This window comes from Aegilops tauschii, chromosome 3 (genome assembly GCF_002575655.3).
Source record: "Aegilops tauschii subsp. strangulata cultivar AL8/78 chromosome 3, Aet v6.0, whole genome shotgun sequence".
NCBI classification, from domain to species: Eukaryota; Viridiplantae; Streptophyta; class Magnoliopsida; order Poales; family Poaceae; genus Aegilops; species Aegilops tauschii.
Window position 1 is genome coordinate 626554981 of NC_053037.3, and position 12510 is coordinate 626567490.

General features: G+C 49.6%; 1 protein-coding gene across 1 annotated transcript; it reads left to right on the plus strand.

The window, feature by feature from the left end:
• Positions 1–11305: 11305 nt before the first annotated feature.
• Positions 11306–12486, plus strand: LOC109771303 (uncharacterized). Its single transcript, XM_020329991.4, has 2 exons — positions 11306–11624; positions 11887–12486. Exons 1-2 carry the CDS (start codon positions 11490–11492, stop codon positions 12484–12486), a joined length of 735 nt encoding a protein of 244 aa, XP_020185580.1. The 5' UTR covers positions 11306–11489.
• Positions 12487–12510: the final 24 nt, after the last annotated feature.

Below are 12510 nucleotides of genomic sequence, written 5' to 3' on the forward strand. Positions count from 1 at the left end.
GTTACTATTTTAACGGACTTTGTTATTCTTGATATTCCTGAGGACGATAGTATGTCTATTATTCTTGGAAGACATTTTTTGAATACTGCAGGGGCTGTTATTGATTGCAACAAAGGCAATGTCACTTTTCATGTTAATGGTAATGAGCATACGGTACACTTTCCGAGGAAACAACCTCAAGTCCACAGTATCAATTCTATTGGAAAATTTCCATCGATTATTTTTGGAGGTTTTGAATTTCCTCTTCCTACTGCCAAGAAGAAATATGATATTGTTATTATTGGGGACGTGCATATCCCCGTTGAGGTAGCATAGTGTTATTCAAAATTTCTCCGGTTTCATGCAATTCGGAATGAGTTTGTTAACAAGACCTGATCAACCTTGTTAGTGGATTCCTTTTGATGAGCATGAGATGGATGAAGTTAGAAGGCACAACCTTCTGTACCCTCTCTCTACTTTCTGTTATTTAGTTGAAATAAAGTAAAAATAGTATTTTTCTGTCTGTTTTCTGAATTATCCGTGCAATAAAAAATACCCCGAAAATAAAAGTTCTCCAAATGCCCCGAAAATGAAATATGATTTTTTCTAGAATATTTGAGAATATCTGGCACTGAGAACACATCAGGGGGAGCAAGCACCTGGGCACGAGGGTCCAGGGCGCGCCCACCCCCTGGGCGCGCCCCATACCTCATGGGCCCATGGTGGCTCCCCTCCACTTATTCCTGCACCCACACACTTCTTCTTCCTCCCAAAAAATCACCATCCAGCTCAAGCACGAGTTCTAGCTCATTTTTCTGCGATTTTCTATCTCCTTGCTCAAAGCACCTCTCACAAAACTGCTTTGGGGGATTGTTCCTTGGTATGTGACTCCTCTATTGGTCCAATTAGTTTTTGTTCTAGTGCTTTATTCATTGCAAATTTGTGCTGCCTAGGTGACCATGTTCTTGAGCTTGCATGTCAAATTTATATGGTTCCAAGTAGTTCTAATGCATGATATAGGCTCTCGGCACTGTAGGAGTAGTTGCTATCAATTTTGTTGAGTTTGGTTTACTTTTATTTGAAGTTACTGAAAATTTCAAAAAAATTCAGAAAATGATGAAGAGATTTTTGAGGGGCTCATCGAGCCAAAGCTCGAAGGAAAAGCAAAGTGAAGAAGCATAGAGGCCCAAATATAATCTGCCTCGCACCGCGGAAGTTCGGCCGTGTGAATGGCCTTGTGATGATTTCTTAAGAGCAGCCGAGATTTATGATGATTTTTATGAATTGGCTGAGAATGCGGGCCTCACCGACTTCCTTCACGACCAGATCGAACAGTATCTCTTACTCACCAATACTTTTGTGCAAAACTTCTACTATTATCCTAAGGAATCACCTCCTTCAGTAGAGTTTTATTTATATGATGTGGTTAAGAAGATGTCACTATATGAATTTTGCAGGGTTTGCAAAATACCTTTCGAGGGTAGCTTAGAGGAACCACATCGTAGAGATGTGGATGGGTTTATTGATACTATTACTGTAGGGGAAACTAGGAAGGTTTCCGATGCAAGAATCACTAGCATACATTTTCCTGTTTTACGCTACTTTGCAATATTTGCTAGTCGTTGCTTAATTGGTCGCGGAAACTGTGGAAACCTTAGTGTTCCTGATATTATTATTTTGTTCCATGCTTTATTCTGTGATGACTCTGTTAGTATGGGCGCTATTATTGCCAAACGGTTAAGTCTGAACCGTACAAAGGTCCCCATCTTTGGAGGTGTCTATGCTTCGCGCCTCGCTGCATACTATAACATTCCTATTAGGCACTATGAGAAAGAAGAAAAATTGCTGCCTACTGTTTATTTAGATTATAAGAGTATGGTAGCGCATGACTTTATTGTTAAGAATAGGGAAGGGGCGCTTAAATACAAACTGTTATTTGATAAACATCACCCTGAGACTATTACCTTGCCTGCTCCTTCCTTGTTTGATTTATCTGCATGCCAGTATCTCGTTCCGCTAGCGACCATCCAGGCGTACCGGAACCCTACATCAGCCACAGAGCCAGAGCCGGAACCACAATTTGATCCTCCACGATAGTCTAATTACCAGTGGGATCCGGAAGTAATTGCCAACCAGTGGCAATCAGAGGCTTCTTCATCTCAGTACGACCCCTACTATAACTTTGGATATCCGCTAGGCCATCCGTGGCAATAAACCAACTTAGGCCAAAAGCCTAAGCTTGGGGGAGTACGTATCTCTCACCGACATTACATTTATGTTCACACACTCATTGCTAGTTGTCGGTGCTCATACTCTTTCAATGTAATATTCATGCTAGTTTATTTTCTTTTTATGCTTTCTTCTTATGTGTTTAATAAACCTTAAAAAACAAAAAAATAGTAGTAGCTTTTAGCTATTTTATTTTTCTTGCTGTAGTAGTAATAATTAAAAAGAAAACCCAAAAAGATTTCCTGTTCTTCTTTTGCTTGTTGGGAGCTTTCCCGTGTAAATAGTTTTTATTTCTTTTCTTTTCTTTGGGGGTTGATAGGAGAAGACCATGATGAAATTGTTGAAGTCACTCTTATATGCATTACTGTTGATTTAACCAAGAGCCCATATTACCTTGTCTTCTCCTGTTTATTGAATGCTCGCAGATTCCAGCTTAGTCCAATGCACGTGCACTACTATTATTATTCACATCGTTCGGTCGTGCAAGTGAAAGGCAATTACGACGATATATGATGGACTGATTGAGATGAGAGAAGCTGGTATGAACTCGACCTCTCTTGTTTTTGTAAATATGATTAGTTCATCGTTCCTGATTCAGCCTATTATGAATAAACATGTTTGCAATGACAATTAGAGATTATAGTTGCCCGTGCCATGCTTGATTAGCCAAGAGCTTATAATGGTTTACCTTGCGTGCCAACATCCTATTAAAATGGTTGTGATGTGGTATGATGGGGTGGTATCCTCCTTTGAATGATTCAAGTGACTTGACTTGGCAAATGTTCACACATGTAGTTGAAACAAATCAACATAGCCTTCATGATATTTATGTTCATGGTGGATTATATCCTAGTCATGCTTGCACTCAATGTTTATTAATTTTAATGCATGTTCATGACTGTTGTCGCTCTCTAGTTGGTCGCTTCCCAGTCTTTTGCTAGCCTTCACTTGTACTAAGTGGGAATACTGCTTGTGCATCCAATCCTTTAAACCCCAAAGTTATGCCATATGAGTCCACTATACCTTCCTATATGCGGTATCTACCTGCCGTTCCAAGTAAATTTGTATGTGCCAGACTCTAAACCTTCAAATGAAATTCTGTTTTGTATGCTCGAATAGCTCATGTATCGACTAGGGCTGTCCGTATCTTCCATGTTAGGCGGGTTATTCTCAAGAGGAGTGGACTCCGCTCCTCACTCACGAGAAAATGGTTGGTCACCGGGATGCCCAGTCCCATGCTTTATGCAAACCAAATCAAAATAATTGCAAACATAACTCCCCCGGGACTGTTGTTAGTTGGAGGCCCTCGTTGTTTCGAGAAAGCCATGGATTGATGCTTGTTGGTGGAGGGGGAGTATAAACTTTACCATTCTGTTTGGGAACCGCCTATAATGGGTGTAGCATGGAAGATATCGCCATCTCTTGGTTGTTATGTTGACAATGAAAGTATGCCGCTCAAAATATTATTTATCTCTATTTCAAAATCGAGCTCTGGCACCTCTACAAATCCCTGCTTCCCTCTGCGAAGGGCCTATCTATTTAATTTTATGTTGAGTCATCACCCTCTTATTAAAAAGCACCAGCTGGAGAGCACCGCTGTCATTTGCATCCATTACTGTTAATTTATATTGGGTATGACTATGACTGGATCTCTTTTACCATGAATTACAATGTCTAGTCAGTCCTTGATCTTTAAAGGTGCTCTGCATTTATGTTCTGCGGTGGCTAGCGAGATACCATCTTGTTATATCATATCATGATTGTTTTGAGAAAGTGTCGTCATCCGAGATTTATTATTATTGCTCGCTAGTTGATTATGCCATTGATATGAGTAACATGAGACCTAAGGGTTATTGTGAATATGGTTAGTTCATAATCTTTGCTGAAAACTTGAATGCTGGCTTTACATATTTACAACAACAAGAGCAAACAGAGTTTGTAAAAGTTTTTCTTTATCACTTTCAGTTTATCAACTGAATTGCGTGAGGACAAGCAAAGGTTTAAGCTTGGGGGAGTTGATACGTCTCCGTCGTATCTACTTTTCCAAACACTTTTGCCCTTGTTTTGGACTCTAACTTGCATGATTTGAATGGAACTAACCCGGACTAACGCTGTTTTCAGCAGAATTGCCATGGTGTTATTTATGTGCAGAAACAAAAGTTCTCGGAATGACCTGAAACTCCACAGAGATTATTTTTGGAAATAATAAAAAATACTAGCGAAAGAATCAAGGCCAGGGGCCCACACCCTTGCCACGAGGGTGGGGGCGCGCCTGCCCCCCTGGGCGCGCCCCTGCCTCGTGGGCCCCCTGGAGCTCCACCGACCTCAACTCCAACTCTATATATTCATGTTCGGGGAGAAAAAATCAGAGAGAAAGATTCATCGCGTTTTACGATACGGAGCCGCCGCCAAGCCCTAAACTCTCTCGGGAGGGCTGATCTGGAGTCCGTTCGGGGCTCCGGAGAGGGGAATCCGTCATCGTCGTCATCATCAACCATCCTCCATCACCAATTTCATGATGCTCACCGCCGTGCGTGAGTAATTCCATCGTAGGCTTGCTGGACGGTGATGGGTTGGATGAGATTTATCATGTAATCGAGTTAGTTTTGTTAGGGTTTGATCCCTAGTATCCACTATGTTCTGAGATTGATGTTCCTATGACTTTGCTATGCTTAATGCTTGTGACTAGGGCCCGAGTGCCATGATTTCAGATCTGAACCTATTATGTTTTCATGAATATATGTGAGTTCTTGATCCTATCTTGCAAGTCCATAGTCACCTACTATGTGTTATGATCCGGCAACCCCGAAGTGACAATAATCGGGACCACTCCCGGTAATGACCATAGTTTGAGGAGTTCATGTATTCACTATGTGTTAATGCTTTGGTCTGGTACTCTATTAAAAGGAGGCCTTAATATCCCTTAGTTTCCGCTAGGACCCCGCTGCCACGGGAGGGTAGGACAAAAGATGTCATGCAAGTTCTTTTCCATCAGCACGTATGACTATATTCGGAATACATGCCTACATTACATTGATGAATTGGAGCTAGTTCTGTGTCACCCTATGTTATGATTGTTACATGATGAACCGCATCCGGCATAATTCTCCATCACCGATCCAATGCCTACGAGCTTTTCACATATTGTTCTTCGCATATTTACTTTTCTGTTGCTACTGTTACAATCAATACAAAACCCAAAAATATTACTTTTGCTACTGTTACCGCTACTATCATACTACTTTGCTACTAAATATTTTGCTGCAGATATTATGTTATCCAGGTGTGGTTGAATTGACAACTCAACTGCTAATACTTGAGAATATTCTTTGGCTCCCATTATGTCGAATCAATAAATTTGGGTCGAATACTCTACCCTCGAAAACTGTTGCGATCCCCTATACTTGTGGGTCATCATCGGGTTCTTGGCCTTCTTCGGCACGCTGCCAAACAAGGCGGCGCCTTGTTTGCGCTTGCGCGTGCCGGCTTGCGCGGTCGGCGCAGCGGAGGAGGCCGCAACCGCCTTGTCGGCCCCCCGCGTGTGGCGCGGCGCGTCCTCCTCCTCGAAGTCGTCCAGCCACGTCTCGACGCCGCCTCCTTCTTCGGAGCCGCCTGCTCCGTAGACGCCGCCTGTGGCGTCATCTTCCAAGGCTGCCGCCCCCAAGTCGGGGTCGTCCACGTCGCTCACGGCCCGGTCCGGTTCATAGGCACCACCCGCCCCCATGATGGCGGCCGTCGCCTCGGACATGAAGATCTGTTTCAAAAAGCAAGAGGCCGACTGATCGATACGCAAGACGAAATCAAGATGAAGTACGTAAGAGGGAAAAGATTGAAGAGCTTACGGCAGGCGGCGGGTCCGCGCGGGAGTACGGCTGCTTGCCAAACCGCCCGGACCCCTCCAGCTTGAGGTCGGAGATCTCGTTCACCAAGTTCGCCACCTCGGCAGCCGGCATCTCCTTGGTGCTCAGCCGGCACGGGTCGCGATGCCCGCTCATCCGGCTGATCAAGTGAGGTCGGCCTTGGAGCGGGAGAACCCGGCGCGCGACGAAGGTGACCAGCAAGTCGGACGCCTTGAGGCCTTCGGCGTCGGTCAGCTCCCGGAGTCGGTTGATGGCGGCGGCGGCGTCTGCTGACACGGGCTTCGGCTTGTAGCCCCAGTTGGCCCGAGGCTCAGCTGGTGGGCCGGCTTCATAGGCCGGCAGGTTGATGAAGTCGACGGCCGGGTCAACATTCTCCCCGTAGAAGTAAGATTGCTGCCACGTCTTGACCGATTGTGGCAGCTTGATGGCGGGGTAGACGTTCTTCGGCGACGGCCGACGCACCGCGACGAAGGCACCACACTGGGCCGCCTTCTCCTTGGCGGAGGTGCCCAGTTTGGTGTAAAAGAACGCTCCCCACAACTCGATGGTGGGGAGGATGCCGAGGTAGCCTTCGCACATCGTGACGAAGGCAGCCAGCAACATCACGGTGTTGGGCGTAATGTGATGCGGTTGGAGATGATAGAACTCGAGGAACGAGCGGAGAAAGCCGCTCGCTGGCAGGCCAAAGCCACGGATGAAGTGCGAGCGGAAGACGACCCGCTCGCTCTCCCCGGCGCCGGCGAAATCTCCCCCGCAGGAGGCACGCGCGCCTTCACGTAACCTGCGCCGGGAAGGCGCCACGTATCGCGGAGAAAGGCGATGTGGTCCTCGGTGACGTTCGACCCGTCCCAATCTCCTCCCCGCTCGCGCGCCATGAGGAGCTCGACGAGGCAAATGGCGCGGCAAGGGAGCTGAGGATTGGTGCGGGGCTGAGAGGGCTCGGGACGGAAGAGCTCGACGGAGACGAGCAGCGGCAGCACTCCGGCGTAGCTCGGGGGCGCTGGGGCAAGAGGAGGAAGAAGGAGACGAGGATGGGGCAGGAGGGCGCGCGTGCTCCGCCGCTCCCCCTCCTCCCCCTACTTATAGCCGGTGGGCTATGAAGCCGAGGGGGCGAGGCGTGGGATCGTGGGATTAACTGTGCCCACGACCCCACGTCCCCTCGTTTATCGTGCAAAGTAACTCCACGAAGAAGCTCAACAGGCTGCCTCGGCCGCAGCGGATCCGCTCGCGCGCTGAGGCCCGGTAATGGCGGGCCCAGCCTGCTGTTGCGTCCCATCGCGCGCGTGGGCTAGCAGGCTGGCCCGGCTGGCTGACGCCACGTGGCGCGCCCACGACGGGCGGCGGGCCTGGAGACTTAGCTAATACGCCACCTGGTTCCCGCCGTTGCGTTCGAAGTTTTCCGGCAAGTCCGTCTGGTCGTGGCCGACTCCCTCCAGGCGGCACACCAGGAGCCGGATGAAGCTTCCGTCCAGAGCAACCGGAGAAGGAAACTGCTGAGGCTTCTCGGTTCATCAGCCGCGACGCCTCACCAGCTTCGGGGACTACTGTCGGAGTAATGGGCCACGGGTAGCCTAACCCGAGTCCCTGAGCCTTTCAAGACATTGGGCCGGCTGCGCCCCATAAGCATCCGGAATGAAGCGCCGCCTTATGGTGGCCGGCTGGCTCATGAGGCCGGCCTCCAGAAGACGGCCAAGTTCCAAAAGACGGCACCAAGACGGGCCGACTCCTAGCAGGCGGCCTCCAGAGAGGCCGGCTCCTAGCAGTCGGCCCACGGCGCCCTCAAAGTCTGCGCCTCCATTAATAAGACAAGACAGGGTGTGGCTACAGTGTAGTCCATCACCCCCACGTCCGGGGCAAGGCGCGGCCACAGTGCCCCGTACAGGCGGAGATCTCCGCACGGCGCGGGACTGTTGCCACTCCACCCTTGACGTCACTCCTGACAGGCGAAGCCCTGCTCCCACGACGGCCTGTCGGTACGGCCTGCAGGCGGCGGGCCCTACCAGTCAGCGAGAGCCCGAAAGACGGCGGAAGCCCGACCAGTCGGACCCAAGGGAGGCCGGCCTCTAGCAGGCGGCCCATTCCTCCCTCGGGGTCCGTGCGCCATTAACCAGAAGAGACACGGAGTGGCTACAGTGATCACCCACCAGGCGGCGGGACTGTAGCCACGCTCCCCTGACCAAGCATGCGTCATTAGCACTGCGGCTACAGTAATCAGCAGCCGACCAGACTCGCAAGCGGCGGGGGCGGCCTGTCGGCTCCGTACCAGACCAGTCGGCGGGGCCCGCCAGGCGGCGGGCCCTAGCAGCCGGCGGAGAAGCCGGCGACCAGAGACACTGACAGCGAGAAAAAAAAAGTGTGCCATTGCTACTAGTCCTATTGACAGTGAACTGGTACTGCTAGTGCCATCTTTACATCATATTTTTGGCTGAAAACATTCATGTGTAGTCATAGATGATTAACTTACAACCCAGTCGTTTCATTTAAGTCAACATGTGGTTTAGATGATTGAACTTATAATCAGCAAATTATATGAAATTCATTTAAATACATTGTTTAAACTATTGAAAACAGTAATTTCAGTTAAAATTCTGTGTAAAGTAGCCATCTGCAGCAAAAACAGGTCTTAATCGAGTCATTTAGAGTTACAACACCTCCAACCGTGAAAATTGCAGCCCAAACAAACACACCCTTAATGCAGCAACAAGGAACTCTTACGGCGATAGAATTGTGTGTAGTACGATGGGAAATAAGAAAGATGTTGGAACTAGTTGAGCATAGAAAATTATAGAAATGATGCTTGCCATCAGGTTTAGTTTCTATTGCAATTGATTGGTGAAGTGAGCTGAGATTAGGTATTGCAATTAATTTCTATTGCCTGACCAATTCAACTCTTCTTTCAGGTTGCTTGGTGGCAAGATTTCTGCAAGTTATTAGGACTAATAGTACTGCATTGGTTTTTTCTTCTCCTAGTGTCCTAGAACTAGGTGTTGAATGACTGATGTACAAATCCGCAGATTTGCCATCACTGTTAATTACTGTTTTCGGACCATTATCTTAACTGATGTACTTATGTATTGAAGTGATGCATTATTGAATTTGACTGACTCATATTGGTGCTACATAATCAGCACTATGTGCAACTGAACTGTTTGGTTTACTTTAATTTATGCTAGCCAATGGTTTCGGTTGTTAGAATGTGCTCTGTAAAGAGCAAGTGTTTGGTCGTGGTTTCCGCTGTTGTATTGAGTCGTTTGCTTTACTTAAATTTACAAGGACAGAGTTCTGGGTAGAGTTCTCTTTCTCAGGGGCAGAGTTGTGTTGGACAGAGTTCTAATTCTACTACTAGCATCTTTGTATTGAACTGTTTGCTTTACTTGCCTTTGGCAGAATTGTGTTGAGCAGAGTGTACTGTTGTTTTGTTTACCCAAATGGGGCGTTTGCTGATATAATATCAAAATTGGTACTTGCTTACCCCGTTTTGATTGCAACTAAGTTTCACCTCTGGTACAAAACGTCTACGTGGAGACATGGGGTGACAATGCTACCTTTGATGACTTGTAAACACCGAGGGGTTATGTGCAAAATATCATGCAACCCAGCGGGCGTTTATTTGCAAATAGCACGTAGCAGTGATGGATGGATCTAGTCCATACACACAGAATCCAACAGCCTGTGCTCAGGTTTCCAAGCTTCCACTGAAAATGTGGTTTCCACCTGATATTGTCTCAAAATTATAATGCATGTCCTGTTATCATCCAAAATTGTTGCCATTATCTCCCCGGTTGGAAGGCAAAACTTCTTAATAAGGGGGACAGTCCGGTCCTACTCTCCCTGGTCCTAGAATTCTCGCTACTTAGAGCATCTACAGCCAAATATGACCCCTCAAACGCCAGCATACGCGTCCGCGAGTAGTGACCGGACACTTTTCAAATAGCGTCGTCCACATCCGTATATTTTATATCCGATCCCCTATATACATGCTAAACCATACAACGTCGATCAAACAACGTAGATCAGCAAACAGACACAGACAAGCACAATACTTTCATCAAAAGATCGGATGTTCAAACGACCACCAAAGTTCACATAGACGACAGACAACTTGAAACTACATCTAAAACTTGAAGTTAAATTGAAAAAAAGCGGATCTTCACCACTTTCGGGCTGGCCCCTTCCCGTTCTGGTTGTCTGCGCAGCTGTAGCCGACGGCGGCTGGTGGAGGATCGTCCGAGTCGTCGGATGAGGAGCCGTCGTTGTCATCGTCAAAGGAGGAGACGATGATGAGGCCCTTGAGGCGCCGAACGGCCCGGTCCTACTTGCGCTTGAGCTTCGCCAGCCGAGCCGCCTCCGTCGCCTTCTACCTGGCCTCGCGCTCGGACTGCTCGATAGCTAGCCGAAGAGCCTTTGCATTCTTTCGATGGAGCCGCCGAGCGTCTGTCTCCGCCGTCGTAAGCGACCGGCGGTAGATCCACGCGAGTAACCCGCCGCGGCGGTGGACAGAGCTCTCCGCCGCGTCCCTCTCCCTTGCAGGCGAAGCAACAGGACATCCTCGATTCCCTCCGGTTGGAGGCAGCTGCGGAGGCCAGACGCCGTCGCCGGCAGGAGATGGAGGCACAGCAGGCCGCAAAGGAGGTGGAGATGCTCGCCTACATGGATGAGGTCGAGCAGGAGGAGGGTGGGACGGGGCCCTCCTACCCGCTCGTCCAGCCGGCGCCCGGCATTGTCGTCGTGGACATCTCCGACGACGAAGAGTAACTAGGGTAGTACGTAGGATTTTTTTTTGCATGCTTTTTATGGATGTAGGGGATGAAATATGAGAGAAGCGGATGCAAAGTGGCTAATTTGAGGCGTTACTGGTCTCTGTCCGCGGATGTCTGAGGGGCCTAATTTGCAAAGTCCGGCTGTAGATGCTCTTAGCGGTACACAAAATGGAAAAAATGAAGGGGCCGGACGGGGTGACACTTTGTGGGAGGGCCCAACACGAGACAAGGAAGGAGACACAAAGGAGAAAAGGGCAAAAGGGAAGACGGAAAGAGAAACGGCGAGGACGGTCCTTTCTCCCTAAGCTAGGATCCCCAGCCAGCCAACCAGCATCTTCTCATTCCCTTTTTAACTTTCACCATGCAAAATAATAATAATAATTTGGAATATGCATGTTCTCATCCGAACACAGGTGATAATAGGCAGCCGTGATGGCACATTCCATATGTTTCCATTCAGGAATGGAAACACGGCCGGCGAGTATGGAAGGGAGCAAAACCACATTGACTCCTGGCGCTGGCTGTACACCATCTGTCCTCCCTTCATATCCCCTTCTCTCTCTCATACACAACCGACCTCTACGGCTTCCTTCTTTTGCCATCCTAAAGGAAGGGAGGAGACGAGAGGAGAGATCCAAGAGCAGAGACAAGTGATTGATCAATGGCGATGGACCAAGAGCTGCCGCTTGAGCTTGGCGACTTCTCCATCGCCATGGACGCGTCGTCCCTCGCCGCCCTCTGGCCGGCGACGCCGCTGCTCCCGCCGGATCTCCACTCTACTTACCCAGACCAAGAGGTTCGCCGGCCATCTTAAATCTTCTCTCCGCCTTCTTCTCCTCCAATACATCTTCCTCCCTGGCTTTCTCTCAAGTCTTGACTGAGAAACTGCCCCTGCTGTCGACTACCTTCCCTGATGAATCCAGACGTGTACATAGGTTGCTGATTGATTGACACTGGTGAGATCCTCCATGGATCTTGAGAATGATCTTCCATTGGGTGAGATCGTGCATTACCGCTCCTTTCGCTTAATCTTTTTGTCGCCGTGGCGTGGCATGCAGAGCTCCTCGTCGCCGTGGCGTGCCATGCAGATCGTGGAGGAGGTGAGGCGGAGGCTGGCCGCGGCCACGGCGGAGCTGGAGGCGGCCAAGGAGGAGGTGCGCCGCAAGGAGCAGAGCATCGCGGCCCTGCTGGAGCTCGTGCGCCTCACGGCCGAGGAGCTTGACCAGCTCCGGCAGCACCTTGAGCAGCTCCGGCAGCACCTGCAGCTGGCCCGCGAGCTGGCGGCAACGACGACGTCAAGCAGCAGCGACTCGGGCGCGAGCGTCCCAACCTTCTCCCCACCAGCCGCCAACCCCCCCACCTTGCTCGAGGCCGGCACCACCGTTACAGCCATCGCCATAGATACCAGGAGCGCGCCAGTTGCTATCGACGACGACAGGACCGAGGCGGTGCTCGAGCAGCTGGCGGCCAAGAGGCCATTGCCGCAGCGGGGGCAGCTACTGCAGGCGGTGATGGAGGCAGGGCCTCTCCTGGAGAACCTGCTGGTGGCAGGGCCGGTGCCGCAGTGGCGCAACCCGCCACCTGTGCAGCCGATCCCCAGCCCCGTCATATCGGCGCCTTCAGGCTCTCGTGCCCCCATGGGTTGGGGGCCATGGTAGCAGCTCTTCTCATTTTCTACTCGT

Coding starts and splice junctions, on each gene's coding strand:
- LOC109771303 (XM_020329991.4), top strand. CDS start 11,490: ATGGCGATGGACCAAGAGCTGCCGCTTGAGCTTGGCGACTTCTCCATC. Junction 11,625..11,886: donor CTACTTACCCAGACCAAGAG/GTTCGCCGGCCA, acceptor CGTGGCATGCAG/AGCTCCTCGTCGCCGTGGCG.